Source organism: Anguilla anguilla, chromosome 3 (assembly GCF_013347855.1).
Source record: "Anguilla anguilla isolate fAngAng1 chromosome 3, fAngAng1.pri, whole genome shotgun sequence".
Taxonomy (NCBI): domain Eukaryota; kingdom Metazoa; phylum Chordata; class Actinopteri; order Anguilliformes; family Anguillidae; genus Anguilla; species Anguilla anguilla.
Genome location: NC_049203.1, coordinates 32,526,318 through 32,552,264, shown reverse-complemented (window position 1 = coordinate 32,552,264; position 25,947 = coordinate 32,526,318). Strand labels below are relative to the sequence as shown.

The following is a 25,947-nucleotide window of genomic DNA, read 5'->3' as shown; positions in this document are numbered from 1 at the left end:
AACATTTCTAAAGCCAGATGCTGTGCCAACTGTCAATCAAGATCAACGTTAAAGTTACTTAACATTGATATAGATTATATTACAAATCATAATGTTAGGCGTCCTAACCTCACTTTACTTCGCTGTCGATAATGTTTAGCCCGACGCTTACCGGTTGAACGGACCGGTTCCGGTAAGCATCTGTTCAGGCTTGATGACGCTCTGCTTTTAATCAAATCAAGCCTACAAACTATAACGTTAGCGTTAACCCCATCTCCCCAATTTACTTGCTGTCTGGCTATCGATAATTTTGCTAATGTAGCAATGAGCTGTACTTATCTTGTGTAAATATAGCTAACGTTAGCTGGCGAGTGTAATGTTACTTTATTCTCCAGACTGTTCTAACGTTACTGCCGCAAAAAAAAAAAATCGATAATGTTATGTGCTAAAGTAGGTTATCCTGTAACGTTAGGGTCTTATATTGTAGGCTGTAAGCGACGGGCTCATACATATACGGCTCAATATTTCTAATGCTGTTATTGCTGTACTCGTTATCCATTATTACGGTCCTATGATAACTAGCTAACGTTAGCTAACAACTGACGTTACGTGGAGTGAGCACTGATCCAGGTCAGTGGGAATGAGTGGCCCGGGCTGTCAACCAAAAGTGAATGCATAAATAATTAGGACAGAACTGACACACCCAGCCAGTCTTGAGTCTGCTATATTAAGAAATTCAGGTTTTACATCAAAGCAGGTTTTTCATCTTTTCAAAGTCTAATAAGTAGAAAAAATACATACATGTTGTAATTTAGTAACTAAAGGAACAATTTAAATGTAAGAAAAGAGAGGCTGCATAGGGACTTTAAGTTCTACATTTGTTTTGTTTTTCCCTATCAGCTTTAATTAATTTTCACAACCACCAAACCAGAGCAGTGTGAAAGAAGTCCACATTTTCTTCCAAAACAAACTGATTAACAACTTTTTAAAAAACCTACTAATGATACAACTTCAGCTATCAAGTTCAGAGGGGCATGTATTTTTCCCCAGAGTGCACACTGCCAGCCACTGCTTCTTTTCACTGCACCTCACAGGAGATGGATCGTAGTAGACAGCTACTCGTTATGTGCAGCAGGTGCAGGCAGACTGCAACCACACAATCAGTCATATGAGATGATGAAGTGGGGGGGAAGCCCTGGCAACTCAATCCTCCCTCCCCAGATACGCCACCCAGGGGGCATGAAAAACTATTCTGATGGTGGAACCAAACTGTACTTGTTCCTTGGAACTAGAGCCCGACCGATGCCAGATTTTTGGGCCCGATGCCGATCCCGATTTTGGAGAGTCCTAGCCCACCGATTACCGATGTTTTGACCGATATTTTGTCAAAAAGTGCAAAATTTTCAAATCAATTTGAAAAACCTATATTTTATTAAAGTTTCTATATTTAAGAACATTTAACTTATAAGCAAACAAATAAAAATAAACACACAAAGAACTTTTTAGATAAAAAATGTAAAAGATATTAAATTAAATATATATATATATATATATAAACACCATCTACTCCACACCTTGCTTTTACTCCTTTCTTTTCCAGCCATCTATAAAAAAATAATTTTAAAAAATCAGTTTCAAACATGTATTTTTCTGAATATTATTATTATTGTTGTTGTTATTATTAATTTGTTATCATTATTTCTTAGTATCTATTCTCAGTCAATTAATAATATTTTCTTATTTTATTCCTACTACGTGATCTCAAAGAGTAAGACTTTATCTAGCGAGCTTCCCTGTCCATAAGAATTCGGTAGTGAAAATAACTACAATGCGCTCTGACTCGTGACTAGATGACACACTCGCTCGCAATAACGCATTAGCTATTGACACAGCCTCATTATTTCTTATTATATATTCTCAGTAAGTTAAATGAATTATATTTTCTTACTTTATTTCTACTACATGATTTCAAAGAGTAAGACATTATCTAGCGGAGCTAATGAGTGAATCAAGTGTTACGTTAGATGAAATTAAATTGACTGGATGAAATACGTGAAAAAAACCACAATGCAGGTTACCCGCGCTAACTGTTGGTTGATTCACTTCTCCAACTGCAATCCTTCTCTCATGTTATCAGGACAAAGCTAGATAACATGGTTTAAAATGATCCACGTTAGAAATGTTTTATCGGCATTTTTACTGTCTGGTTAGCTTGCTACGATGACGCATGACTAGATGACACACTCGCTTGCAATAACGCGTTGTCTATTGACACAGCATCATACAGTAGCTAATATCATTATCTCAGATAAAAAAACAAACGTGTGATACATTCAATCACCATTTTATTTTGGCTGGTTATTCATTTGAGAATACAGCGATGTCCTCTGGAAATGTAGATCCTACGCTGCTTATGTGCTCACTGCCACTTCATAAAGGCTTGCTAGCCAGCTAGCTTGCTAAAGTGAACCAAATATGTTAGCTAGCTCGCTCGCTTGATAATGAGGATTGATAAACATAGTGGTCGTATAAACGCATTTAATTAAAAACTTTCACTAAATATACATACCTTTATTGCGGCAATCGAAACTGTGCAGACAAGTCTTGCAGTGGAGAATATTGGATGAGGCACGAGTGACAAACGTCTTATTACAGAAGTAGCGCGTCAGCTGCTGCAGTTCACACTTGTATTCGAGCTCCCTCTACTGGATAATTCTAGTAAACAGCAATTACAACGTTCGAACAGACTAGTACAGATAAATAATCAATGTTTTTTTGTTTATTATACTTATTTAAAAATCGGGACACATCGGCTGCATAACTGCCGATCCCGATGTCGTCAAAAAAGTCAAATAAAGGCCGATATATCAGCCAAACCGATATATCGGTCGGGGTCTACTTGGAACAGGAAACTCTTTCTCCCTCTAGCCATTTAAATTAGCATCATGGGAGTCTTGCTTGTTTATATGACTGCTGTTTATGGAAAATACTATGTCACATCAATCAATGTATGATGTACTCATAACTGGTTTGTTCTTTTTCTCTTAAAGATTTCAAGAGCTTTGTCGCACATCTGACCTCGACACGAGACTGGTTAGTTGGACATGCAAGCCAGTAATTTATTTAGGGCAGCAGAAAGAGGCAGAAAAATGTGCAATTTTCTGTTTTCTTTCAATTTTTGGAACCAAAAGGAAGGGAGACGGGGCATGTACTATCCCAGTAATTACCTTACACGTGGCCGGGTTTTGTCTGGGTACACGTAGTAATTGTAAACTGTCATGTAGCCAACGGTCGCAAAGAGCGTCTCTCCATCCTTATTGTACTTCTCAAATCTGTGGATTAAAAATGGAAAAAAAGCGTGGGTCAATTACAGGCACACTTCCATACAGCATCCATTTTACCCTGTGCCATTCTCAGTGTCAGCACACTGGAGCCAAGTCCCGAAGAGCTCGACTGCTACACCTGCTACTGCCTGAATGTATAATTTGCTTAATTGGAGCACAGCAACGTCCAGGGGAAAGTGTATTTTTGGGGAAAAGTGGGGGGTGTGAGGGGAGTGTCCAGCCACTTTACATCACTTTAGTCCATTTGCCCATTGTCAGGATGTGCATGTGACATGCTTAAGAAAACACTGACGGAGGCTCTTTTTACCGTTTAAGCCTTCATTCAGTGTTCAATTCAACCCCAAAAGAAATAAAGAAAAGAAGGGGCCCAGCACAAAGGACACCTCTTGCCAGATCAACAATGCCCGTCTATCCAGGGACAAATATAATCAAACTGGCCTGGTAATTGGTTGCAACAGCCCACAAAGGGAAGCTGCAGCGGTTTGCGTGGGAGTGATGTTGTCCGTGGAGGGCACTCACATGAGGAAGAAGTCCCACCGCTCGTCGTCTACGTCTATGAAGCTGGCCGTCTCAATGAACCACATCAGGAAGGTCTGGAGGCGTTCATGATACTCCCGAAATCCCGGGCTGGACATGTCGGCCTGCAAGTGAGAGCCACAGTGTGGACTGAAGGTGATGTCACCTGCAGATGATCTTGGCACGCTCTTGGTTGCAGCACAAAACTAGACCAAACCAGTCATAGGAAAAGTAATGTGACTCCACATTGATTCAATTTTACACTTTGAATGATGACTCTTCACATTTCACGATTTCTTCACATTCTCATTTAATTGAAAAATCATCAAAAACAGATTACTTCTTTCCAACTCTTATCCAAACAGTCGTAAGATCACAATCCAAGCCTGAGGCAGAAACAGCTTTAAAACACTTTGTTTAAAAGTAAAATATATTAGGGCAATTGGACCATAAATATAAATAAGCAGCATTAAAAGCAACTGAACTATCTGGGCACACAGGGAAAAAGAAAAAAGAAAAGCACTTGCTTTGTAGATCTGATAGGTGACATCTTCTCCTTCCTCTACACTGTGGACTTTGTATGCATGGAGCAGGGTGCCAAAGGGCTTGAAGTTGGCCTCCTTCTCCAACAATGAGACAAAGTCATCTGTGTTGCAGCTGAACCCCCCAGGAATGACCTCCCGAATCTTACTTTCCACGTCATCAGCCTGAGGGGAACAACAGGCACAAATTAATTTAAGCTGATTAGACAAGATTATATTTTGTATTTCTCTATAAGCTTACTCCATGACTAGCTAAACCTCAACTGTGTGAAGAAACACTTTTGTGAGGGAAAATCACCACTGTCTGAGGATTCATATGAAGGACAAACTGTTCAGAAGACAGTTAAGCTCACATAATACATTCTCTATGGATATCAAGTTTCTAACATCTAAATCAATAATTATCTACAGCAATAAAATCTAAAAACAGTGGAGATAAGTATAGATCTGTAATCATTTCTTCTTAAGACAGCATCCAGACACCTTGCTAAATAATATTTGACGTTGGCCCTCTAATATAGTCAGAAAAATGGGAGTCAAACAAAATACGAAACTCCAGGTCAGCAGAGAGGCTATATGATATTTTGCAGGCATAGAAAAATGGAATTTCATATAATCAGATAATCACTTAAAATGACAATTTTTTCTCATAAAGAATGATTTGTTAAACTCCCTCATGTAATCAGGGAAGAGGCGTAAGAAAATAAGCCACTATTGTTCTGTCATTAGTGTATACTTTAGTCCTGATTGACTAAGAGCACGTGGAATTAAACGGACAGAATAGCCCAAGTATTTTTGTGCTGCAAAAAGGAAAACCATTAGGCAGTTAGGACAGCTGAGCACAGCCAACACCCGCTCCCCTCCCCCCACCCACCCACCCCCCGGGCCCTTAGTGAAAGACCACTTAATTGAATACATTTACTACTTATCTTAAACCATGTATATTTGATGAAGTCTCTCCCCATAATAATGCCTTCCTGCTTCACACTGGGCAATAAAACATAATGAATTGATCTAGATTTAACAAAATCCAGTGCATCAATAAGGGGACCCCCCCCCCCTTAATCCTCACCCGGCATATTCAATCGAATGAACTTGCCCCCGTGTTCCAGAGTCAGAGGGACAATGAGGGGAACCCCCACCCCCCGGATTTTTACACAGGAGAATGCTTGGTTAGTTCAGCTGTAATGTTTGCATTGTATCCGTTTCCAGGAGGACTGACATGAGAACACTTTGAATTTACTTGCTAAGCAGTCCTTTCGCACCATTTACATGGCTGAAAGCCATTAGTTCTATATCAGGATTCGTGCTGCTCCGCATTCAAAACAGGGAAATTAAGAAGGGCCGGAACAAAATGTGCTACAAAAGGCTAATACAACGCCCTGCTAATTCCTCCCCCTTTCAGACATCACCTAATGCCTGACTGTAAGTAATGCACCTGCGGCCCAATGGCACTTCTCTATTGTAATTGTTCAACAGAATTTCACTGAAACAAGGAACACAAATAGAGAGGACTAACAAGCTGCATTGTGTTGCCTTATTGCCAGTACGCTACTTACAAATTGGTATAAACTAACCGAAAAAGGAACTGCTCCTAAGGTTCAGTATAAACTAACCATTTTGTCGTTCTTGGGCAGAGAATTTGAAGACAAAAAGTATTTGCCCTTATTTAACAGCCTAACAAGGGCCATGAAGTCAATAAGTTTCCATAATTGGTCAAAATGTTACCAATTACAGAAATAAAAACTAATCTTTTTGAGTTGATGTGTATTTTTCCCAGGAGTCCTGAACAGTTTTTACCATTTTTAAATGTATTTGCCACTTCAGCTACCAAGCACATCTAAACATCTTCAATTTTAATGGAAATATGTTATACTGAAATTCATGTTCTGCTTTTTGTTTCTTATTTTTAGCTTTTCTGAAGTTTATTTTAGATTATGATATATTTACTGGGTGGAATTCACTTCTGTGCATTTTACATTAAATACAAGTCATTTTCCACTCAATAATTTCCATTAAATCTAAAATACACACAAAAGGCACTATATATTGTTCATCAGAGAACATACCATGCAATAAAAATATTTTCTTTTTTTCTTCTTTTTTTAAAATACAGAAACACAAACCAGTAAGAACACAAACACTAATATACTACTAATTTAAAAAACAGGTTGGCTCCCTTTTACATTACCCACAGTGGGCGTGCGAGTCATGGGCATTCTGTAGAGTTTTCATTTGATTTTTAATACCCATGCGTGTCACAGCGAGCACGAGCTGAAACAAACAGTTGCACATGCGGGCTGAAAGAAAGTCCTTGATTAAAAGGCCGGGTGGATTTTGTGTAAAGATGATGATCCCTTGAACGTTGCCTCCAATCATAATGTCAGCTGCAGGCTGAACTCTGCTCTGCAGTTCCCTGCCCTCTGTGCTTCTCACCAGCTGTACTGCAGCCCAGACGGGCGCACCATCTCAAGAACAATGCTTCCCACACACACCCGCCTTCCACCATGCCCACATCCATGTGTCATATGAGCACCGGATTACTGCTTTGCACTTTTTGGAATTAATCATCATACATCATGCTGATGTAGGCCTAGTTGTTTTGGTTTGGATAGGTTTGGTATGACATATCACCACTATCACATATAAGATTATAACACTCAAACAAGTTACAATTCCCAGTCTCAGCGGGAATTTTCCTAAAAAACCGCAGAAAGAAAGTACAAAACAACAGAGTAACAAAGCACCAAACACAAATAATTTATCGTTTACCCGTATTTCACCCCAGATTCATTTGTGCTTCCTGTGGCAAACCCAAAACTTCTCCCAGGTTTCATTTCTCATTTTTTGTCATCAAGGTTTTCTGAACTGAAAATTACAAATTGCATCTCACAATTTCAAATTTCAAATACAAATATTCACTGATTCTTGAAGAACTGCAACACAAAAGTATACATCACAGACACAGTATAATTTTTATGCAGCCATACAGCAATTTTTTTTTTTTTCTCAAAGATTTGGCACCTTGGTCAGAAGGCTGTAAACTGTACGTTTTCTCTTAAGATAACAAACAAAATTAATGGCGGGTGATGGTTATACTGGTCTTCCTGCATTGGCATCAAAATGTTTGGTTCATACAATATTCCTGACCAAGCAGACAATAGGTTCAGCAGCACATCACGATGGTGGGCTTTTCAGATGCACCTAACATTTACTTCCTGCAGACTGCTTCATAGAGGCACTAGATTGAGAGTCTAAATCCCACTATTCCCCATTGGAAGCTTGAAAAGCCCTCACTCTGTAAGAGATGGAGGATTACAAGTCCCCCTTCTGGGTGGGGATTAGCCTGGTGGAATGTGAGATTTGTCGCCGTCTCTGTATCTGAGGGCTGGGCCCAACTCAGGCAGCACAGAAGTGCTTCCCACTCCCCTTTATAAGACAGTCTGCATCCAGGGCTTCAATTAAAAGCTAGCGATCATTTTGACTAAATCAGCTGATGAAACTCAACAAATATGTTATTGGTCAAAGGAGTTAAAACTGAACTCGTTGCAGCATTCATACAGGGCATGCATTTCAAATGATGTGACTATGTGGGTATTCTATTCCTCCAAACCACCATTTTATCCACCAAGCACTTTGTAAAGCTATAGTTCATTCCACCATAAACAATGAGTCACTGCAATCCCTCGCACTTTCACACAAAAACATTAATATGAATCAGATAATAAAATGATTTTATGTAGGGCTTCATGATCAATTTTTTTTTTGTATTCATTTTTGCTGATAAAGAATAATTAGTGGTGTGTCTATTAGTGATCTCACGGTGAAATATTTGAATAGCCCATTCCAAATGTGCCGTGTGTAGATAAGCTAATACAACAAACACACTGTAGCAGTCCATTAGCCCCTTTGCGCACATGCCAAATCTGCCTAATCCTCACCCATTTAGGGGGTACCTCATTTAAAGCTTTAACTCCAGATGTGAGCATCACAGATACTTGAAGAAATGGCTTAAAAGAAGCAAGACATTTGCACCATTTACAATACCTACTTAGATTAGTTCATATTCATAAATTAGGAAGAAATAAAGTGCCATAAATGAAACTGTCTAGGCAAAAAAGCAAAAATGAATTTGCTCTTTTTTAGTTTGCAATGAAATACTGAGAGATCTCATAGCCTATATAAAACAGATTAAACTATACATGTCCTGGATCAAAAACTCCTTGACCAAGTGCGTAAAATCTAAGGGTGGATATGTAGAACTACTAAAGTTCTATGAAGCAAAAACTAAGCAGTGTACCCAACGTCTCCAAATATATCCAAAATGTATAAATTATGCATTGCTGTAAATCATAACATATTCACATATTTCATTACAAATCAACTGTATTGACTTAAGAAAATCACTGATGCATCATTTTCAAGTGGGAATTACAAGCTTTCCGTCAGTACAGTGGTCTAAAATATCTAGGGGTCCAGAAACATATCCAAAGTCTCTCCAAAAATGAATAAAATGCGTTTTGTCCATTATAAAGCATATAAATGAGCCCCTTATGAAGGTTTAAGATGTAACATTGATATCAGATTAAAAAATGATGCAAAAACATTGTCACACAATGAGATACAGTACCTAAATATGTAATAATTAACTCTCGTATGTATTTCTGTACTCTCGTATGATTTCTTGTATGGGGATGGGACAACATGAAAACAATTTTCAACCGTCCACCAGGTTTTGGCAATGTTCCGACCACTAGGGGCCGGCGTGCCGACCACTTCGTTTCAGCACTGTGCCAGCGCTGGAGAAAGGTCTGGCTCAACCCATTATCATTCCGGTATAGGGGAAAAAAATGCTCTGGCTTGTTTGTATTTCTTTAAACCAATCACAATCGTCTTGGGCGGTGCTAAGCCCAGGATGCAGTGACGGTGCCCTAGCAAAAACGGTAATGCGCAGAAGGGGAGGAGAATTCCGACTGAAATAGTCGGCCAATGACAGGCTTATACCCACAGTCTATATCCTGTGATTCAGAGTAAGGATGAGGTAACACTGTGTGTTCAGAACACCAGAGTAATGACGTTGACAACGCGTGATTCCAGACGTCAATTTCAGGTATTTTTGACCCGTTTGGCCTTCCATATGAGGAAAGGAGACAAGAAAAGGAAGCAAGGAGGTGAACCAATAAGTGCTTGGAACACACCTAATCTGTCAAAGAGACTGCTAATGATGCAACAACAGACAGCAGACCAAGAACCAACCACAACTGTCCAATTACTTTTGGTCCCCAAAATGTGAAAATAAAAGAGCACCAATTCCATAGGTGATGGATATGGATGTAAATATAACAAGCACGAAACTGTCCAGATCCACGGCGCACCTGTACTTACTATATAGCTAGCTGGCTATGGCATATCCTCACCTCTGTAACGTTATTTGTTGTCCTCCGTGTGGCCATACATCTGCATCGTTGGTGGTAGCTGTGTCATTAGCTCCTACTCATGCGTGCAGGCTAGCATCCGTACGCGCTAACTAGGTTAACTAAAATAGGCGAAACGCGAACTTGTTAGGGTTAGCTAAAGTAACATTAGGCGATAAAGCTGTGCTTAAAAATGTCGTGCCGTACCACCTGCGCATGCGTCCTACTAAACGTCCTACTAAACAAAGCACCAAGGACCACAATGGAAATAAGTCTGTGACTTTTTGTGCTATCCTTGATAATTTTAGGATGCACGACTTGCTGTAACATGTATTTTAATAATTGTCAAATAAACTAAACTAAATTACATTAAAACACCTGCACATGCATCCCACAAAACGTCCCTCAAAGGTTGTCCATGAGTGAGTGAGTGACCACAATTTGCCATGCATAGCCCAAGGGGGCAGTCCTGCCTGCGTGCCGTGGGAAAAAATTTAAGCGGACAGACTGCACTTCAACCTCATATTCAGCATTCAGTCCAAATATATGACTGCACAATGTACCATTTACAAAAGTGCAAATCAACAAATTTGGGTGTATTGCACAAGCACTTTTCATAAAATGTGAAAACGCTGGCAAACCAACTAAGCACATATGTTATAAAATTATATCCATATACTGTGGATGAACAAAATACAATACAATAAGCTCTTATATAGCGCTCTTCATGCGTAGAACAAGTCTTAAGATACGATTTAAAAGAACCAATTGTAGCTGCGCCTCTGACATGGCTTGGGATTGAATTCCAGAGGTACGGTGCAGCGCAGCTAAAAGCTCTTCCCCCAACTGTTTTTAATCGGCAACGAGGAACCACTAAAAGTTCAGCAGTAGCTGAACGCAGGGTACGACAGGGAACATAAGGTTCAATAAAATCCTGCAAATATGAAAGTCCAAAGCCATGCAATGCTTTGTAAGTAGTTAGCAACACTTTAAATTCAACCCTGGATTTAACAGGGAGCCAATACAATGATTTAAAAACAGGAGTGATATGCTCTGAGCGGCGTGTGTGGGTAAGTACTCTGGCTGCTGCATTTTGTACTAATTGAAGTAAAGTAAAGTAGAGTCTGGTAGGCCAGTAAACAAAGCATTGCAATAATCAAGCCTAGACATCATAAAGCATGAACCAGCATTTCGGAATCTTCCTTAGACAGGATTGGTCTCAATTTCACAATATTGTGCAGGTGGAAGATGTTTTGACCACCGAGTTAATGTGGGCATCCAGGCAAAGCTCAGGATCCATTGAAATCCAAGGTTGAACTTCTCAATAATGGCAGAAAGGGGGAGCATATACAGGCTGAACAACAGAGGTCCGAGCACAGATCCCTGTGGGACACCATACCTCACATCACCCCTTTCAGAGCATGAATCACCCAAACAAACAAATTGTTGGCGGTTTGACAAATAGGAGGAAAACCACTCAAGGGCAGTGATTCCAATCCCTGTATGGGGGTGCATTCTCTCCAGTAAGATATTGTGATCAACGGTATCAAAAGCAGCTGAGAGATCCAAAAGAACTAAAATAGATAGCTGCCCAGTATCAGCTGATCGTAGAAGGTCATTGCCGGCCCTTATCAAAGCAGTCTCAGTGCAATGCCCAGAACGGAAGCCAGATTGAAACTTCTCCAACATGTCATTTCCATTTATAAATAATGAACAGACGTGCAACAAAGCAGGAATGCTATTGTTTCTCAAAAACATTGTACTGGAATACACATGAACTCAGCATTAGCTAATGCTGTGAAAAAGCATAAAACTACTCAAGATGTATGAAAACTGCAGCTGCCGGCTATTACCCGATTCTGTTCAATTTTATTTTATTTGTACAGCATTGTTCCAGAGATACTGTCATTAAGGCACTAGAGGAAAACCAGGTCCTAACAGTGCATTACAACATTGCCATTTAAACAGGCCTACGCTGTGTTTTGTTAATAAGGCTGCCTAAGCTAACTGTTCTGTTTTTTGTCACTGAAGTTTAAGTATGCTACAAATTCAAGCATTAATGAAATTAGCCATCATAGATGAATGCTGATAAGTTTAAACTTATTTGCCATTTAATGTGTAAAAAAATGCATGGTGTTTAATTGTGCTGCATTAAACAGGAAATAGGAACATTCATTATCAGTAAATTAAAATTACTGTTTGAACATATTTGTTGGGATTTCAGATGGTAAAAGATGACACTGGGTGGAGGATACATGTAACTTATAGACTTATTATACTAGGCTATAAGATAAGAGCAGAACACAAGTGCGCAAAACATTGTTTGTTTCAGCTTTTAAAAACAGCAAGAGCACTGGCCCTATTACACAGTATTCTGCAGAGGAACCGGCCAAGAAAAATGGCATTGGTGCTTTATTTTGAAGAGAAGAGGCACTAATGACTAATGCTTTTCAATTTGAAAATGAATAAGTCCAACATCTGGAAGACCCAAATCTGCATCCCTGACTAGGCTGCCAGCTAGTTGTCAAGGGCAGCCAGGTTTCAGTATCAGACCATGGGGTTATCAATACAATAGATTATTTTTCCAGAAAAAACTAACTCTTTTAATAGAAAGTTAGTTCATGTTCCATGTTATGACTTTTGTTTGGCCAAAAAATATATATATTATGTTTTATAATTTGGTGCAAAACAACTTTGTGAAGTTATTATGCACAACAGAAATGTTAGTCCTTTACATTAAAATCTTAAAAACCACAAAATATGAGGCATAATAATGTCTTAAATCATATAGGTATGCAGGAAAGCTGGGGCTCAAGCAGATTAACTCATGAACATTCCGTATTTGCCATGAGACAAAATTACATGTTGTCAGTCCGCAGACTATTAAAAAGGCCACTTCTCATCAGGCTTGCCCACTGAAACCTACAAAAATAGGCTTTAAAAAGTACATCTCTAGTGATATTACCCACAGAAGGTGAAATAATTAAAAGGTCCAGGAAACTTAAATCTGTGAATTCTTTGCTGGTGTCTTATTTTAAACATTTTCTGCATTCAAAAATGGCCAAGAAATATTTTTAAATGATTCTGGCACAAAACAAATGTATAAAAGCACCAAAATTGGTTTGCTTTGGCTAAATTTTAGGTTTTCAGCTGGCGGGGTGGTGTTAGTTACGTAACAAAAACCTTAAGTCCACTGAAATCCTTTCTATATGGAAATATGTAAATGACACTCTTGTGCGAGTAAGGCAAGTCAACTTGAAAATGCCTAAGCACTGCCCCTTCCCTGGATGTGGAGAAAGCGATATGCATTTTTCTTTTCATAAAAATGAAGAGCCCTATTAGAGATTGGTTATTTCTGGAGCCCACGGGCACTGCATCACCAATAACTCAATACTACCATTTACAATTTAAAGGCCTAACCAATAACCATGCACCTTTAACCTCTTAGCGCAAAGCCCCTAGTGGTCGGCACGCCGGCATGCCGAGATTACTGAACTCAGACATTCAGTGCTACTGCAACCACAGTATGAGTTAAAAACAGAAACGCGTTGTTTTAATTTCATTAGTAGACGATACACGACAACTATGCCGAATACGGAGTTTCACAGCGCCACCATTGTCACTCTGGTCGTTCATTTAACACGCACCTCCTCCCTGCAGTCTCATCTACAACTACACCCCCCACCCATGACATAATGGACAATATTGTCTACCTTGGCATTCATAAAAATATTCTTTCCTCACTAAAAAATCGTATTCCGTCATAGCAACAAGATAAACCCAACGATAGCCCCAATACAGCAGTGAAAACGCTGCTCACTGAATAACGAATTAAACGAGACATTTTAAAAAATGATACCATGACATTCTACAGTCAATATCTGGGACTAAATATTGAATAAATATACAACCTTACCGTTGGTTTTACGCGTAGAGATGTCCCTTTTGAGACTGAGTGGTCATATATTGTCTTGGACAATCCATTTGTGAAATATCCGCACATTTGTGATGCCTGGGTACCTTCCAAAATAGCTGTGCGTAATACCACACGTGTTGTTTACGGCGTTGTCGCCCTTTTTAGTACAGTTTATACAGTAGGTGAGAGTACTAGCTTTCTAACGATGTATAACAGGTCTAATATTGCTTTTGGAATAGCATTTTATAGGTCAGCGTAACCGAAAAGTTTCTTATCATCACATTCACTTATGCATTAACTCTGTGGTAGAAGACGCTGCACCTAACAAAATGTTGTCAACGATTTTTCGTAATTTCTTGGAAAATACCATTATTATTCAAGACTTCTGGGCATAGCTAAGCCATATGTTTGCTGACAGACCCAGCTGACATCGTTTTCTGGAGCAAAACATAAGAGAAAAGAAGAGTATCATTGATTTACTGCCTCTGTCTCCATCTACTGAACATAGATAAGATTTCATCATTGCTATGTAAGTTTTACTGCTCAACATATTTCAGTTATATACGTTATTTTTGAAATTGAGTGTCTTTAAATAGGTTAGTGGTATTATATAATGTGGATATTTCACACTGTAATGTAAGCGTTAGTTAGTATTGTAAGTTTTTGTGAAGCATGCAACAGCGAGAGTTGGAACATTGCCAAAACGTGGTAGACGCTTAAAAATTGTTTTCCCATCCCCATACAAGAAAACATATGAGAGTACAGAAATATAGAAGTATAGAAATACATACAAGAGTTAATTATTACACATTTAGGTACTGTACCGCATTGTGAGACAATATTTTTGCATTATGTTTTAATCTGATAGCAATGTTCCATCTTAAACCTTCATAAGTGGCTCATTTAGGGGCTTTATAGTGGACAAAAAGCATTTTATTCATTTTTGGAGAGACTTTGGATACGTTTCTGGACCCCTAGATATTTTAGACCACTGTACTGACAGAAAGCTTGTAATTCCCACTTGAAAATGATGCAACAGTGAGTTTCTTGAGTTAAAACAGTTGATTTGTAGTGAAATTTGTGAATATGTTGTGATTTACTGCAATGCATAATTTAGACATTTTGGATAGATTTGGAGACGCTGGGTACACTGTTTAGTTTTTGCTTCATAATTCTATAGTAGTTCTACTTATCCGCCTTTAGATTTTATGAACATGTGGTCAAGACGTTTTTGATCCAGCATGTGCATAGTTTAACCTGCTGTATATATGCGATCTCTCAGTATTTCATTGCAAACTAAAAAAGTGAAAATTCATTTTTGATGTTTTGTCTAGACAATTGCATTTGTGGCACTTAATTTCATATGAATATAAACTTATCTGCATTAGTATTGTAAATTGTACAAATGTCTTGCTTCATTTAAGTCATTTTTCAAGTCTTTGTGGTGTTCACATCAGGAGTTATAAAGCTTTAAATAGGGTACCCCTAAATGGGCAAGGATTGGCAAGATTTGGCATGTGCGCTAAGCGGTTGCGCTAAGGGGTTAAACTAAGTCGAACTGGTTTAAAAGTGCATGCATTTGCAGTGCAAATTTTCACCTGGAAATTGTTGCAGAATGCGGTGGATGGGTAAGTAGGCCCACTGTGAACTAGCAGCAATTAAATACCTTTCAAGCTTAGGCATGTGGAATCAGACTTTCTTTATTTAGGTGTAATGGACAGAGTTTGAGACTGCTATAGAGCCTAATGTTCTGTAACTCTGTGTTACAATGTTACTACACATTGAATGATTTTCCAATTTAACTACATGATGGTAAAGCCTAGTTTATGTTTCTTTCTTTTATTCTGCGTGGTAGTGTAAGGGTACTACTCTAAGCAGATATAACCTAGCTAGCGACAAGCAATGGCTAACATATGACCTGTCTCATGAATTTTAATGAGAGCAGGATACATGCCTACCCTGTCCTAGTCTGCAGAACAGATCACAATAATCTAATTGTGTTTATTACAATTTATTTGTTATACTTGGGTATAAAAATAGAAAGAAATATTAAGAAGATAATCAATTGTCCATTCTGGGGAATATAACCACAATTTGAAACCACTTTCCTGAACCTTTAATACAAAAGTTAGACATGTCACGTTTAAAGTGCTTTAGTTCACATTTTTGGCTGGGCCGCAACAGCGGGGCCAGCCCTACAAACGTGAATGTCTGTGACTGAGTGACTGAGTGATGAAGTTACACCACTGGTCAGACAAATCACGTGTCATGACAACCAAATAAACAACAGCGCGAGTACAGCATTTTTCTCCTCAGGCAGAGTGACAAACAGGGTAGAGGATAGGATTAAGTTACCAGGGAACAAGAAAAAAAAGTAATTTAACTAGCTACCGTTAAGTTAGACAGATTTTACAGTTTAAATAAACATTCTCAATGTATTCTCTATTGATGTTCATGGCCAACTAATTATTATTAATATAATAATATATTGTGAAATAATGTTCCAGCTAACGTTAGCTAGGTTACGTAAACAGATTTGCAACTATATATGAAATAGGCGAAATAGCGGTAACAACCTGTACCTAGTTATGTAGGAAAAAATGTCCTTGTTATCCTCCAGTGGTTATTTTTCCAGTACCTTAGCTTTTTTTCAGTGCCGGCAAATAAGTCAGAGGTGGCCCAGCGCTAGCTTTTGGTTGCTAAGGGGACATGTATCGACCACCCCATGAATGGAACTTAACATAAATTTGCCAGCATACTGTTTAAGTGTCCTGTCTTGCGTATTTGAGGTTAATATGACAAAGGGTGGTCGCTATCGGCACGTCCAGGAATTCGTACATATTCACAGTTGTAACCCAAGTCGCAGGATGCAAAATAGCCATTAGGAAAGCAGTTTGAAATTATGAAACAACAACTGCGCCATTGGGTTTAATGGGTCGCGATGAGATAATTCCGAGCGTGTTGCTTGTCTTAAAGTTGATATAGTAAACAAGGCTGTATTAATATAATTATATATATAATGTATATGTATGAAGTTGGTTTTTTACATATAGACAGTTTGTGTATTTTTATAGGACTTACATTTTAATAGGTAACAATGTCCAGTACATTGTGTATTACATTGTGTATTTCACATTTGTTCACGACTGTTGATTATGGGTGAAGTGAATACTTTGAGAGAGACCTTTTTCAGTTTGTTAATTTGGTAATATTTCGTTAACTCATGTAAATACGTGAGAAAGTAAACGCTTTAAAGAATTACCATAAGCTTAAATCGCAACGTAGCCTGCATAATAATCAATCTTAAACTGTATTAATTTATTTGCTTGGTTAACAAGCGTGCCAATTTCATGAAGAATATGTAATGATCATAATAATAATAATAATAATAATAATAATAATAAATAATCCGTAATCAACCATTGGGAATTCTCGTGTCGTCTTGTCATTCACGTCAAAACATGTATAGGATCAGATTTAGTAAAATCAGCTAATCATCAAAAAGATAGCGTAACAGTTTAATCTTGAAGGGATATGAACACCACAACGCCATGAACACCGGAAGCTTTGAAGTACAAGTGCAATAAAGACTTGCTTACAACTTCATTTATGAAATAGGTGCATTTTCATTGGCAAGACCACTAAATAATAAATAAAGCTATGTGGATTATCTGATTTTTATTAACAAGCCCTTTTTGAAAGCACGGCGAACGAAGACATCGGAGAAGTCAAATAGGCTGAGCAATGGTTGGTTAAAAACTACCTTCCAACACTCGAGCTAACAAACCGCTGCTCAGTGCATTCACTTCTACATCATTCAATAGGCTACGTCTTTCTGCGGTGTATTTTCAAATTTACGCCACCCCCTTCGCAAAATAAGATAGTGAAACTAAGTTTGCTTTTTCCCCAGGTTCCAGTTTTTTTTTTTTTTTTTTTTTCTGCAAGGACAATACAAAAACGAAAAGGCTTGTATTTTTTTAGATGCTTATAAAATATCTCTGAGGGAACTAGGGACATACCCCCAGTAGCCTAATATAAGGATGAAATATAAATCAGAGCATGTATACCTAGCATTTTAGAGCATATTTCTGTGTATAAACAGGCCATCGTGACGCGCAACAAGCCGAAAAAATAGAACAGAAGCAAAAAACTACGCTTCAGTTCGCTTGTGTCACACAAGCTTCGCAGCCGGTTCGCGACGCGCATCTGGTGAAGAGGACGTCGCCCGCTGCTGTTGTAATAACAGTACTTCAACTACGCTTCAGTTACGCGCGCAATACACGCGTAGTGCGCTCGCGGTTGATACGCGTGCGGTGGGTGTCCGGCTTAATAAATACGAAGTAAATACACTAGCGGTTCAGGTGGTCGATACACGTCCCGCCCCTCTAAGGTTACTTTCGCTAGGGAGGGGCTCAAGGTTATGAAGGGAAAGAAATGCCTTCTAGTTCTAAAATATGTAACATCAGTGGAGGCTACTACAATATTTTAATGTTCTTACTGGTTGCGCGTGATCAAACATTTGTGGTGTGAGAGAATTATCTAACGTTACTCATTCTCAAATGTAACCTTATTAGACAAGTACACAGGCAGGAGCAGTGGAGGCGAGTGGAGCAGGAGAGCAGAGTAGAGCAGGAGAGCACAGTGAAGCAGGAGAGAGGGCAGAAAGAGATGAGTGGAGAGGAGAGAAAACGAAGACTAAGCACAGGCTATCAGGCTGGGACCATAAATGGGTAGACAAGACAAGGTTCCACCCATGCCTCTCAACCAGGCTGCAAACTTTGCCACTGAGGCTAATATGCAGTGCCTTCTGTAAGTAGTGGGTCAGATGCATTATGTATGAATAAATACTGTAGATGTCAATAAATATGTTCTAAAGTTTGTTTTGCAGTGAAGTGTCATTTTATTTCATATTTTTAAATATTGATATTCACTACGACTCCGGCGGCACGCGCACACCACCCAGGTACAACAAAACCCTTACATTACATTACATTACAGGCATTTGGCAGACGCTCTTATCTAGAGCGACGTACAACAAAGTGTATAACCATAACCAGGAACAAGTATGTCGAAAACCCTAGAGAGAAGTACCGTTCCAAGTGCAGGGAACAACCGCATAGTTCAACTTGGACCCTGAAGGTTAAACTGATTAACACTAACACAAACAAGAACAGCAACAACGCAGTCTATGCAAAAATACAAGCAGTAGTTAAGACAATTGCATTAACTAAGTCACCTACGAAACAGCTACCTAGTTACAACCCTAAGCTTACAGTCAATTAAAAGATTACAGGGAGGTAGGGAGGGATGGGGAGAGGTGCAGCCTGAAGACGTGAGTCTTCAGTCGTCGCTGCTGAAAAAAAATCCTAGAGGAAACACTGTTAGGTCCAGCCATATACTAAGTTTTAACCTGGTCTTGTATTTCTTTAACATCATAAAGGACAGAGCTGACAGTATTAGGTATTTGGACATAAAAAATTTAAAATTACTCCACAGAGAAAACATCTTCGACATACAAGTTTTTCACTGAAACTGTGACTTTGACTAAAGACGACTATGAAATGCAATTTGTGTGCAATCCCTGCTCACACAAACAATCAAAGCTGTGCATTTCCTGTGAAATGGATTACTGAGAGGAGAGACGGAACAGATGTAAAAGCCCACTGCAATTAGCAGGAGCAGGGGAAAGGAGAAGCGAGCTGAATTTGTTATGACAGAATCTTTTTTACATTTTTTATTTAAATATTACACTTTGCATTTTTAAGTACTTTTTACATTTTGTCTTTCGCCTTGTTTTGCACATTTAGCGCTTTTCTCAGTCTGCATGTAATACACCCTGTAATACACTTCGGCTATATAATGAAACCACTATAATTTCTTGGGGGGGGGGGGGGGGGGGCTAAAATTCCTAGTTGTGTCCTTTATTTCAAGAAAATAGTTTTACAACGTATGATGTCATGATCTTTATGAAATTAGGTCTTGGATATCAATGCTATAAAGCTGGATCAGACTACCTTTATATCTCTATTCTGTTTTTAAATTGAAGTAGGTTTTCACCCTCTGAACATGGAGTGAATTGCATGCACTGTGCACCATGGCTTCGTACTTAATTCAGACCAGTCCTAACTGTGGCCAGAAGCCCTGCAGGGCAGTGCATTATAAGCCAGGGTGTCATGGACAGAAGCTGGATTTCGAGCGGCAGGCAGCCTCACTGCACACTAGTGACCCCCTCAGCTTGATCAGGCGTCGGTGGTCTGCCTGCCCACCCCTGCCTGACCACAAAGCTCAGCTGGTGAACCTCAGACTAAGGAGAGGCAGCAGCTGCAAGTAGGCACTTGTAAGGAGAATGCATGTTTGTCCCAATTAAGAAGGGAGAGTACAATGACCAGACTGGCCAAATAATACAAAGGGAAAATCCAAATTGAGAGAAAAAAAAGAAGAAAAAAAAAAAGAAATAAATGGGCAAGCAAAAGGCACAAAAACTGGGTGTCAAGTGATCATGGCAAATAAAATCAAGAGGAAGAAAAATGAATAAAGCGAAAACCCTCACACTGACATTGCTCACAAATAATGTTTATTATGCAGAATTAAGTCTAAACATACTGTTTTGAATCCAACCACTGTTTGTTCATTGTTTGTGAGCAACATCAAGTGAAGGTGCTACTCCATTTTTAACTTCATAAAAATTACCTGCACACAGTCAAACTTTTCAGTGACTTTGGCTGTATATTTGACTTTGAAGAGGGTGCTGAGGTTTCCAGCACTGTAGTACAGCTGAATCTGCAGACCTTTGTATCCAAACGCCACTTCACTGTAAGGAAAAAACATTATTTAAAATGAACTGAAACACAACATACTACATTGTACTGTGAAGTCCATTATAATCACATTATCAATCCAACTACATGAGCAAGAAGTTGACCTTAAAAGTTAAAACAAGTAAACATATGCAACATGTACTCTTTAAACACTACTCACACGTTATTAATATGTACAGCAGTAAGTATCCATTTGTATGGTGGAAACCAATAATCTACAATTATGCGCTACTTTGTGAATAATATGCATGTATTCAGAATAATTATTGTGTTGTGGTATACAGAGATAATTTAATGTTCTGAATATTTATTTGCAATGTCCACTGTAAAGTAAAAATAACAGCTTGCTGAACAGAACTTGACATGGCTTGTCAACTTTGCCTCATGCTCACTGTGTGGCAACGCCATAAGACTCCACCTACAATTGTGGCCATGGCAACATTTATAATTGTAAATATAAATACAGAGGTCAGGATGTCTCCAGAAGCACTTTCTGCTGCTCAAATAATTTCTTTGCAAGCACAACTCACAAAACATTTGTTACAATATGCTTCACAGCAGACCCTAGACTACGATATAAAAGCAACTCCATTTTTAGTAAAGCAAAAGCACAGATTAATCAACAGTCAATAGTCAACAGTCATTAGTCAATAGTTGAATACTACAATAGCATATTTCAAGAGAATAAATCTGTCATAAAATGGCATTGAAAAATAAATTTAATCTACACAATCTTCACATAACTGAGAGAAAAATCTGTTGTTCATGCAGGATAATGGAGATTTGATTGATGTCAGGTGAATTAAATAAAGGGGGCTCAAAACCAGGTAGAGACAACTAACAAATGATGAAATAGATTTTTACTGTTACTAGCTGGACACTGGATATTAAATGCAGTGAAGAGTTACTCACTTCTATTAGAAACCAGAGATGAACAGCATACCAAAAGCGATCAATCCATATAACACAATGCAAGATGAGAATTTCTAAGCACACTGCACACTACTCTATGCAGAGGTGTGCAGGAAGAAGCCACTTTGACTTGGTCTGGTCCTGACATTTAGCCATATAAAAATTTGTATTGGAATGCCATAAAACGGTTTCAGAATTCAACTTAGCTTGGCTGTGTGTGTATTTTTCCAAAATTCATTATGAATTGAAACAAATTTTGAGCAAATCATTCCATTTTGACCAGTTTTTTGAGCTGCTAGCAGGTTGTGCTTCCCTTTGCCTTACTGCTTATTATTACAATAGCATTTACTTTCATGTTAGTTTCAGCTGCTGTTTGTTTGGGCCATTAACTAGTAAAAATGAATGCAGTTCCTGTAAACGTGGGACTCTAGCAATCATTGTTTTTAATACCCTGTTATCACTTCACACTAGCCATCATACTCCAGACACAACCCAGCTGTGCTAGTCATGGCAGCGCCATTTTCCATTACCACTTTCCTTAGACGCCCATCACATTTAGTTCCACATATGCAGCCATGTGCACTGTGTGCAGCCATTTCGTAGCCTAGCACCTGGTGAGGACCAAGGCAAGTATAATCAATTTATGCACTATAATGTCTACCAAAAAATACAGAAATGAATATAATACAGAATACAGAAATAATTACAAAATATATTTTTAAAAGGGAAAAACTTTAAAATGTAACTTATTTTTTCCAGGTCATTTAATTATTCACCATTATTAGTTTCTGTGAAAATTAATTTATTAAAAAATGTATTTACACATTACACAACCTCAATTAACCTGGCCTGCTTTGCTAAAAATTACTTTGAGCAGCTTTAAGTAAGGTGCATCTTTTAGCTCGGATTTATTTTTGTCTTAAAAGCTCTCAATGTGGTTATCAGGACTAATTTTCAGAAGCTTTATATACTGCCCCAGATCGCTCCATTAGACCTCCTTTGGCCAACTGGCTGTCCAGTAGGGCACCCAACAGCCTCTAGTCGCAGGTTTGAATCTGCCTGAATTGGTGAATACCCTGCCCCAATCAACCAAGATGCCACATTCACTAGCCATTTCCAGCTCTTCACACTTTGTTCCCAATAAATACCACATATTGTGTGACAATCCATTTTATTTTTCAGTCATGAAGGTGTGCATTGTTTTCAATGAGCATAACTTACTCATCACCGAAAAGCTGGTGACTGTACTCCGGATGGAATGTAGTACTTTCATCTTCTATATCTTCAGGGAAACGCACTATGGAAAAGGCAGATCACATGCCAGAAAATGTAAACCATTTTGTTCAAATAATAACCAATTCTACATCAAATAAATAATGACACACACACTTTTGTGTAATACACAGTAGATGGTAAGAGCAAAGCAACATGTAACAAAGTGAGGTTAGAGAAATGAATGTTTAGACGACCACATCACACCTAGCTTTAGACATATTGCTTCATTGGTGTCACATTTGTATTCTGCCAATTTCTTCTCCATTGCATTCATCCCTGGAGAACAAAACAAATGACATGCTATATAATACTATTTAAAAACAGTTTGCACTGACAATAACGACAAATATACAATAGATGAGACAATGACAAATAAATTATAAATTACCAATGCGGCGCCATGCCCAGATGATGACAATTGAACAACGAACTCTGGCTAGTTAGCGAACTCGCTGATACTGGTAAGTGGCTAGCAAAGTTCATAGCTACCGGACGCTATATAAATGCATTGAAGTATCGAGCTAACGTTACACAGTCCTTCATTTTTCGTTAATCTACTCATTTACGTAGAATTGTTTACTATAGTTAGCTCACCTTTAAAGGGTACAACCTAGGGCTAACGAGCTATCTACTAGCATCATGGACAGCAAACATGTTTGTAGCCAGTGTAGAAAACAGGTTAAACATCAGCTAGCAAGCCAACCAGGTCGGCTGCAAAATCACAGGGGGCTCCATATGTTGTAAGTTGGCTATTAATAAACTGTTCAGAATTAAACTGAACAGAACTTGTGCAGCTGTTCGCTGTCAGTTTCATATTCATGCCGTTAGTTTTTTGTTTTTACAACCGAAGAGACTAACCATACGTGGTCAGCTAACGTTAGTTGGCTAGGTAGCCACCTGTCGTCATTAAATCAGCATTGTGAACATTCTGGATTAATTTCTGATAAACTCTCGAATATAGTGCACCGCTGTCTAAACACATTGGCGACTGCTTTAACATAACATCAACCCAGCTAGTTTAAATGTGTTTCATTAAATGAGTAACGTACCCGCCATTTCCTTTCACAGTAGTAGAATCAAAGAACTGTAGGACCCGCGCAATGCAAGGCACTTCCTATTTACCCACGTGTTTCCGCTATCCGGTTACGTCTGCGTACCAAGCGGCCAAAACCAGACTTCGTTTTTGAAGCTCATTTCCTGGTGTTGTAGTTCCTGGTTGCTCACTAGCGCCACTACGGATGGCTCCAGTATAGGTGTTTTCATATCCGGTTTCCATGTAAGTCTACGGTACAAATGCGATCAAAATACAAAGTCAATAATTTTTTCTCAAAAGAACAAATAGTCATAATAGGTGTATTTTATTGGTCTTATGACTGTCCATGGGTTGATTTCATGATTTATTGCGTCATTTGGGCACAGTGCCAATATTTGTTCTGGACCAATGAGGTACAGCTTGCGTCACTTCCGGATTACTGCGGAGGACTCAGCTACAGTAGGGGCTACAGTCTATGGTCACTGGGGTGGGCGGTGGCGCTTCTTGGCCTTGCCATTGCGGCTCCGGCTACGGTCCGCCTGTGCTAAGTCTGAAAATGCAGGCATCCCATTTCGTGGTGATTTCATTATGGCGTGTGCTATTTACAGCTGCTCTAGACGACCATAAAATAATCCTCCTCTTAAGTTTTTCGGTATCCGAGTCATTTTTACTATTTCCTTTAGCCTACTTAACCAAATAATTACTTGGCAGAAAGCTTAATCAGCTTGCTATATTTGGTAGTCCAGTAGTAGCCTGTGCTAAAACAGTTCGCAACTTCGGCTACCAAGCCATTTGACTAGCTAGCTAACCTTAACCGGAAAACATTCTGTCAAACGTGTTTGGCGGCTTGTCAGTCGTGTACATTCCGTAAATGTCTACCTGGGCCATGCTTCACGCATGTGACAAAGCTACTATAATCCCGATTTTGGGATAAACACTTTTTCAGTTTCACGAAGCGAATTAAGAGTTTCAAGGTTCATTTGCTGAATATACAACACACGATGAAATCACACACACAGAATTTAACGAAATTAACCATCTTGGCATTTAGAAAGGAACATGTTTTTAGCATTTAAGAGACCGACAAGCTAGGCATTTAAGACAGTGGTTCTCAGAATCGGTTCTGGGGGCTCCTTGCGTATATTGGCTTTTCTCCATTGGTTTTGATGATTTACAAGAAAAAAATAATAGCCTAATAATAATTAGAAATTCAACGTAGGCTACATTATTTTTCTTCATGCACCAGGTGGAAAACTTGCCGTACAAAGTGCGTTGTCATATTTACACGCCTGCAGATCAGTTATTAAAATACTTGGTAGATTTGTTAATCACCGCTGAGTGTTAATTTTTGTTCGGTAGAAAGTGATTTGCGAACGATCGGTCAGCTAGCGTCACCCAGCAAGTGAACACCACAAACGGCGATGGAGTAGCTAGTAGTAGCAGGCTCATTATCTGACTGGCGAAAACCTACGACGATAACTTGCTCGGTTAACAGCAGATCTACCAGACAGTTATACGAAAATTTGCCTAGTCAAATCACCAGTAGCCTACACATCTCCGATTGATTGACCATCAGTGTAGTCAATGTTCTTCCCCTGTGGTTCATATTGCTAACGCGTGAGCTAACCACGGACAGCCTACCTAGCTCACTGGCAAGCTGATATGCTAGCTAAGCATATTCGTTTTGCTGAGAAACATAAATTGAAGATAACTGAACATAGCCTAATTGTATTTTTAATGTCATACATAACGTGATTACATGACACAGTACAGTCACGGATGGAAATTAAACTCCGTAAACATCTGATAATATATTTTAAAACATAACGGCAGACAGTCAGCTAGCCTCGTTCAGGTTGAGGGGCTTTTCCGCACCGGACTGTCAATCAAATTGTAAAAATCACAAGACCGCTTAACTCTATGGTTTTGGCTCCAAATCGAGAAAATGGCCGCGCCCGCCATTGAGCTTCAAAACGTGTTTTAGAGACCCACGGAGAGTCAATGGGTGACGTCACAGTAGCTGTGTCCATATTTTTTACAGTCTCTGCTGCGTACACTACGGGTGTTTCTATTTTTTACAGTCTCTGGTGTTTCTGCATTGACGTCACTTTCCCACCGGAATACGCCCCCTCAGTCGGGACTGAGTGGCAAAACATGGTGCGACATGGCTGCCTTTAGTAGAGGAAACTGCGAAACCG

At 38.9% G+C, this 25,947-nt stretch overlaps 1 protein-coding gene across 2 annotated transcripts in view; it reads right to left on the bottom strand.

Annotated features, from left to right (window-relative positions):
- hat1 (histone acetyltransferase 1) overlaps positions 1 to 23,893 on the bottom strand; it is a 60,865-nt gene extending 36,972 nt beyond the window's left edge. Inside the window, exons 1-7 of one of the 2 annotated variants that reach the window (XM_035410150.1) lie at positions 23,766 to 23,893; positions 22,921 to 22,992; positions 22,663 to 22,738; positions 20,402 to 20,522; positions 4,367 to 4,546; positions 3,843 to 3,964; positions 3,207 to 3,311 (exon numbers count right to left, since the gene is read on the bottom strand). In XM_035410150.1, the coding sequence (XP_035266041.1) occupies positions 3,207 to 3,311; positions 3,843 to 3,964; positions 4,367 to 4,546; positions 20,402 to 20,522; positions 22,663 to 22,738; positions 22,921 to 22,992; positions 23,766 to 23,772 (683 nt within the window). In that variant the 5' untranslated portion in view covers positions 23,773 to 23,893. The remainder of the gene's footprint in view (positions 1 to 3,206; positions 3,312 to 3,842; positions 3,965 to 4,366; positions 4,547 to 20,401; positions 20,523 to 22,662; positions 22,739 to 22,920; positions 22,993 to 23,765) is intronic. The other variant, XM_035410149.1, reaches the window with a different exon arrangement.
- Positions 23,894 to 25,947: the final 2,054 nt, after the last annotated feature.